The 7,424-nt window shown below is 49.4% G+C and overlaps 1 protein-coding gene across 1 annotated transcript; it reads left to right on the forward strand.

The window, feature by feature from the left end:
* Positions 1-459: 459 nt before the first annotated feature.
* Positions 460-6,482, forward strand: RBP4 (retinol binding protein 4; the record flags this gene model as incomplete). The annotated part of the gene is made up of 5 exons (XM_084245425.1): positions 460-597; positions 701-837; positions 959-1,065; positions 3,230-3,442; positions 6,316-6,482. Exons 1-5 carry the CDS (start codon positions 487-489, stop codon positions 6,480-6,482), a joined length of 735 nt encoding a protein of 244 aa, XP_084101551.1. The 5' UTR covers positions 460-486.
* Between the last annotated feature and the right edge of the window lie 942 nt (positions 6,483-7,424).

Here is a 7,424-nt window from a genome sequence, read left to right on the forward strand (position 1 = left end):
AATGGGTAACCAGGCCAGCGCTTGGCCCGGGGGCACGTTGCCGCTGGAAAATCTGGGCTCCGCCGAGGCACCCCGTGCGGCAGCTCCATCACGCCGCGGGCGGCACTGGCGGTGAGGCCGTGGCTAAAGGGACCCTCCCTGCGCCAGGCGGCGGTGAGTCAGGGCGCGTGATGCAAGCACTGGCCCGCGGCCCCCGGCGCCTCCCCCTCGGTCTTTCACCCCGCGCGGTTACGAAAGCGCGACCCCCCCAGCCCGGAGCTATAAAGCGGCGGGGCAGCCCCCGCGGCGCGCTCGCCCAGTGCTCCACGCGCGCCCGGACGCGGCGGCCAGGCTTGCGCGCGTCTCCCTGGTGAGCCGCGGCCGGCGCGGGCTGCGGGCGGTGCGGGCGGTGCGGGCGGTGCGCGCGGTGCGCGCGGGCAGTGGCGCAGGGTCCCGCGGCCAGGCGCTGACGGCGCGCGGTCTCCGCAGGGCTGACTCCCGGGCAGGATGGAGTGGGTGTGGGCACTCGTGTTGCTGGCGACGCTGGGCAGCGGCCGGGCAGAGCGCGACTGCCGGGTGAGCAGTTTCCGAGTCAAGGAGAACTTCGACAAGGCTCGAGTAGGTATCTAGGTCTCCCGACCCGTGTGGACAGCCCCAGGCGCCGGGTCCCGTGTGGTTCCTCTTCCCTGGGCACCAAACCCTGCCGCTCTCTCTTTCCCAGTTCTCCGGGACCTGGTACGCCGTGGCCAAGAAGGACCCCGAGGGCCTCTTTCTGCAGGACAACATCATCACTGAGTTCTCCGTGGACCAGAATGGCCAGATGAGCGCCACAGCCAAGGGTCGAGTCCGACTTTTGAAGTCAGTGGGGGCCCGGGGCCGAAGGCCAAACCCTGGACGAGGAGGGAAGGGCGCATCCTGCATGGGAAGGAGGGAGGAAACCTACACCCCGCCTAACTCAGGATCCTCTGGGCTTTTGCAGTAGCTGGGATGTGTGCGCAGACATGGTGGGCACCTTCACCGACACAGACGACCCTGCTAAATTCAAGATGAAGTACTGGGGCGTTGCGTCCTTTCTCCAGAAAGGAAGTGAGTAGTCAGTTCAGTGGGACCGTCTTGGGAAAAGGGCGCATACCAGGCCAAATCTCTGTGCTCCTTCTCCAGTGGCATCCTTAGGGAAAATGGTTTGTAGGTGGCAGGAACCACAGCACTGCCCGAGGGTAGGGGCATGGGACTGGGGGCAGCTAGTTAGCCTCCTCTCTAGTCCTAACCTCCTACCCCCAGTTCAAAAACCTGACCGAAGCCCAAAAGGACCTTCGGGCTGGTCAGGTGACCTCTTCCTGCCATTTTCCAGCCCAGCCTTGCGGCAGGGTGTATAGCCTTCTGCATGCTTATCAAGCTTAAAAAGTACCCCAGGCCGCATCACGCTCAACCTGGTTTTGCTTCTCTGCCTTTTCTTTGGGCTGAATCCCTGAGACAGCTTGAGTACCTGGGACCCCAGCACAGGCTGGGAGACTCCACTCCAAGGACACAGGGAATAGTGTGCACAGGGTTGCTACACTCCTGGGTACCTGCCCATGGAGGCTGGGATGCTGAGCCAGGCACCGTGTTCTGGGGGCAGTGAAGTCTTCCTTCCTCCTCTTCCACGTGCCAGAAGTCATGCAGGGGGAGAGGGAGAGTAGGCAGAATGTTGGGGACTCTCAGAAGAGCATCCCTACACTTGGCCGGATCCTGGAAACACAACATCGACATGCTCTTTCTACCTCGTCCTCCACCCCTGCCATTTTTCTTAAATTTCAAATATGGAGTCTGTTTGGTTAGCTAGAAAATAATGTAGGCTAAAGGACATTGTAGGATCTTAAACATAGACAGGTAACCCTACAAAGTAGGTTCAATATGCAAATGAATATACCGAGGCCAAGGGAAAGAAATATGTTGGGTGCCCAAAGTTATGCAACAAGAGCCAATGTCAGAAACCAGGGCGTTCCACTCCCGGGATCAGGTGGCTCTGAACAGCAGGACTCCTAATACAGGGCAACTTTTGCAAAGTGTTATTTGAGTCTCCTGTGGGAGAGGCCCGAGGGGGCCATTCAGTTTGTTGGGGGGTTGGAGTGGAACTCAGCACAGTGATCGAGAAGAGACAGGTTCTTCATGCAGCCCATCTTTAGTGGCACACCTCCTTGACATTCTCTATAGTTGTATTAGTTAAAATTGCATTCTTTATCCAATTGCATCTTCAGTATTCATTTCACTGTATAGATGGAGGTGCTTTTCTAGAAGAGGGGGAAAAACTTTTATCCTTACAAATAATAAAAAATATTTCAAATAATACAGAAAAACTTTCTAAAGTGATTCATTTAACATAAAATATCTACCTTTGTAAAATGGGTTACAAAAATGAACTCCAGGGAGTACAAGATTACTAACTCTATGTACAAGCATAAATACCTACTGCTCTATAGCATTTTGGGATGCACTGCTGCAGGGATAGGATTCTATGGGTGCTACATTCGGAGAGGATGAGAGAGAACCCAATGGGAAGGAAAGGTTTACCTCTTCTCCTCCTCCCCTACCAAGACAGAATGGTTCTATTCTTATCTCTCGTAAATTGAAATTCTTTCTAGCATTTCATTTGGAGGGAAAAAAAAATTTGAAATCTTGAAAGTGATTGTTATAGACATGAAGGGAGATAACTACAATAGGGAAGGCTTAAGGATCAATTCTTTTGTTGTTACCTTTCAGAAAAGAAGCTGTGAGGCCTGGTGGTTAGGCATGCAAAGTTTAAGTTATACTGCTGCATTTGAATCCTAATTCGGCCTACCACCTGGGGGAAGCTTGGACATATCCCTTATTCTCTGTGTGCTTCAATTTCCTCATCTTCAAAAGGAGGTGCTTTATATTGTAATGAGTTAACATGCAGAAAGCTCTTAGAACAGGGTCTGAGACAGGATGTCTCTATCAGGGTGTGATATTATTGCTGCTGAGTTATTCTCCTCATCATGAAATAATAGCTTTATATTCTGGGTCAGGCTCAAGTTTCTCATTTTAGCAGTGAACAAACTGGGGCCTACATTAGAGAAGTGAATAGCCACAGCTAATTAGTGACACTTAGTGACAACTTTTATAAAAGTTGTCAGAATTTTCTGTGGCCTCTGCTCCTTAACAAAATGCTCAGGCATCACCGAAGGTGAGTTTCCCTGACATCCCAGTCTGTGGAGCCAGAGGCACTGGCACTTGGCTTTCTGACTTGCAGATGACGACCACTGGATTATCGACACGGACTATGACACCTACGCTGTGCAGTACTCCTGCCGCCTCCAAAACCTTGACGGCACCTGTGCCGACAGCTACTCCTTTATATTCTCCCGTGACCCCAAAGGCCTGCCCCCTGAAGTGCAGAGAATCGTGCGGCGGAGGCAGGAAGAGCTGTGCCTGGCCAGGCAGTACAGGCTGATTGCTCACAATGGTGAGTGACTGGGGACAGGACTGGGGTCCAGTGGGCAGAGAGGCAGGGCCCATGGGCCAGGAAAGTGGTTTCATCTACATGCAAGAGAAAGTGGAGTGTTGGTGCCATCCTCGAATCATGGTCCTTCTTGATCAGTTCTTTCCTGGTGTTATCTTGAGGCTGATGTAGAGGAGTAAGCAGAGGCCAAAACCCTGGCACTTTTAATTAAGTGCAACAGCAGGAGACATGCTCTTCCTTTTTTCCTGCTCCCTGAAGCCCAGTCTGTGGCACCCTGATCTCGCCTCTGACTGCCTAACAATTAATGTTGGTGATGGAGTGACTCCAGTGAGAAGCTGGTCAGCCATTGAAACCATTGGCGAGAGAGACATCCCCATAACAAGTTAAGGAGAGAAGGCTTTCAACAAATGCTCTGTTTCTAATATGGAACCAAAGCCCTAAATTGTCTACCTGGTTTTCCTCAATTTTTTTGTGATTCCCCCCGTTGGATCTTTTTATAAGTATTACCCTTTTTTTTTTAAAGATTTATTTTATTTTTATGCATACAAGAGCTGGGGTACAGGCCAGAGGTGTGGGGGTGGGGAGTGAGAGGATTCACCAGAGACAGAGCAGGGAACAGAACAGGCAGACTGACTGACATACACTGCTGAGGGGAGCAGCGGGTGAGTCAGGAGAGGTCTGCTGCGCCATGTGGATAGCTCCCTGCCCGGGGATCAAACTTGTGCTGCAGTGGCTGGGGGTAGCTTCATAGGTTGCATCTTAACCCCTTGCACCACCAGGGAGGCCCCAAGTATTACCCTTTTCTTGATATAAAAATGGGAACATTCTGGAGGTAAGTGCACAGTATACGTACTTTCCCTCGTGGGAAAGTAGGTTATAAGCTCCTAATATGGTAATGCTAAAATGTAGGAACTCTTTTGTTGGTCATCTGTCACACACTATGACAAACAGACATGAACTGAGACCAAAAACATGAATTGGTGATATATTGATGTTCCATCCTAGGGCAGCCTAAATGAAGGGCCGTGACCGATTCCAACAGCACCAGAGTGCAGGCCAAACCCTTTAACTGCATTATCAAGTTGTTTTTTTTTTTTAAGATTTATTTTTATTTATTTATTTATTTATTTATGCATACAAGAACTGGGGTACAGACCAGAGGTATAGGGGGTGAGAGGATTCACCAGAGACAGAGTGGGGAGCAGAACAGGCAGATCTACTGAAATGCACTGCTGAGGGGAGCAGCAGGAGAGACAGGAGAGGTCTGCTGCACCATGTGGGTCAGCTCCCTGGCCAGGGATCGAATTCAGGCCATGGTGGTGATAGCACGATTGTGCTGAGACTAATCCCTGAGCCACCAAGGAGACCCTGCATTTCAAGTTTAATCCTCAGGGACATCTTATGCTGTGGAGTCTCAATATCCATATTCTGCAGATAAGAAATTGGTGGCTAAGAAAGATACTGAAAGTTGCCCTGCCCAAGATCTTCACCAGGTAGCTGGGTGGATGCAAACTAATGGTTTTTCAGTTTCTGTATTTGTGTGACTTTGAAGCCCTTGGCGGCGCCACCTGGTGACATGATGCAGGACATGGTGAACATTGTAAAATAGAGTGGCTGAGATCCTCCACCAATTTTCTGCAATAGAAACCTTTAAAATACAGGGCCTTCCCGGTGGTGCAGTGGTTGAGCGCTGGGTTGTGAAGCTGTCCACAGCCTCTGGAGCGCCGGTTCAATCTCCGGCCGTCCCACATAGTGCACAGACCTCTCCTGCCGCCCGCTGCTCCCCTCAGCCGTGTACTTCGTCGCTTTGCCTGTTTTGCTCTCCACTCTGGCTCCGGTGAATTCCCTCACCCTCCCGCACTTTTGACTGTACCCAGTGCTTGTATAAATAAAAAAATAAATATTTAAAAAAAAAGAAATCTTTAAAACACAGTGAGGCGAATGTACGATAAGGAAGAAGAACACTTGCATACACTAGATTCTGTTTTCTCAGTCCCATGGCCTCCAGAGAAATCCAGCAGGTTTTAGAAACAGCCTCGAGTTTATTTATGAATTACAGCCACAGCAACCTGTAACCTTAGAAGATTTGAACAGTTGGGGCCAAAGGCCATCCTGATATCCATTATCTACAATAAACATTGGGTACATCTTCTGTCATGAATAGCTTTGTTTTCTCTATTTCAGGTCACTGTAATAGCAGATCCGAAAAAACCCTTTTGTAGCAACATCGAGGATGTCAAGTTTCACTTGAAAACTTCCCACTCACTCTCAGCTGTCAATTCTATTTATCTTAATTTACGTTGGCCCTCTCTCTTCTCCTCCCCTCAGCAAACATAAAACCTTCTTCTGTACACACAAAAAAATTTATGTTTGTGGAAATAAGTGTTTGCACACAAATGTCTATTGTTACTAGAGTTTTCTAAGGAATCATTTGAGGCTTAAGATTCCAGATTTTGATTTATTAAAATACAGTCATCTGTTTCCTATGCAATGGGTCTTTGTGTTCAAGTGTGTGTGTCAAATGAGAAATTCTGCACATGGGAAGGGTGCACTTTTATATCCCAGGAAGTTTTCTTTCCTCCTACTCTTTATGACCTTTGGCCTCTTCTTGTGCCTAATCTCCATTATCAATGACTGTTGCTTTTCCCAACTTCCTGAAAAAGGAGTTTCCCTGTTCACCCAGGAAGACCTTAGCTGCCAGCAGGTGGGTATAGGCTGGGCCTGCCAGCCCCAGGCCTCAGTCAGCCCATGAGGTGTGCAGGATGTGGGCTCACCTGCAGCTGGTTTGAGAGGTTGCGAGGCATGTTCTAGGTGAGCTCTCAGAAATACCCCCATTCCTTCATTGCTTCTGGCACTTAATTTGCTTCTTTTTCTAGATGTGATCAAAATGTTGAGGAGGAGAGATCTTGGGCTTTCCTGGGGGACTTGGGACATGGGGTTCTGGAATCCAGGTCTAGAGAAAGACCATGGTGTCCCCTGCCTGAAACTTGCAGAAAAATGGGTAGATGGGCAGGTGGAGGAGGTGTCTGGTAGCTGGGAGTAGGATAGAACACCAGTGTCTCACACCATCAGCAGCTCATGTGAACGCTTTCGTATAATCACATGCAAAACTTCAGTTTTCCAGGAGTTCCCAGATGCTGCAGTTTCTCCTCTTGAAACAGTCAGGCTTTGGTATCAGAGAGTTTGGATTGTAAGTTAAAATCCAGTTGAGCTATATAAAAGCTGTGTGACTTGGCACTGGTTACATGACTTCTCTGAGCCTCACTCTTCTCTAGTGAAATATGGGATAACAGCACCTCCCTGGTGGGATGCAGTGAGGATCCCAGGTGTAATTCTGTGATCCCAGGCTGGCATCTACAAAGTGTGTAGGGAAGGAGGAGCTACACCTCTCTCATGTGTGGTTATCTCTGCCTGGGTGCTGGCATATCAAGGACCCAAAGGAGACTCTTGGGCCCCTCCTTCCTATGTGCTTTGTTCCCTCACCAAAGAGGGAAGAGACAATTGACTAGGTACGGAAGTGTCATCTGTTGTCATATGGCCTGTGAGAGCCCAGCTCTCCAGCTGCAGGTGGACCACCCCAGAGATTCCTAAGATAGCCACACATCACTTCAAAATACAGCTTTCATTTACCAAATCTGTTAACTAGAGATGAACAACAGATCCCTGTCCTCTTGTTCTCCAGTGGATCCCATAAATCTTACTGTAGGAAGGAGCCATTCTAGAATTCCATGAGCAATAGCACCAACTAGCACTGATTTTACTTTCCAGTCACTGATCCAGCCTTCAAGTGCATGTCCCTGGGTTCTCTTTGGCTCTGGTTTCTTCTCCCCTCCCTTTTCTCTCAGGGATATTTCATGAAAATGTCAGCCTCTAAAGACTAATGACCCCCAACACTAGCTTCAAGCCTGAGCTCCACATACCTGCAAATAGCTGCCTGTTCCCTACTTGCACCTCAGTAGGTTTTTTCAAGCTTGGCTGCCCTGAA

The sequence above is a fragment of the Talpa europaea genome (assembly GCF_964194135.1).
Source record: "Talpa europaea genome assembly, chromosome: 10".
Lineage (NCBI taxonomy): Eukaryota > Metazoa > Chordata > Mammalia > Eulipotyphla > Talpidae > Talpa > Talpa europaea.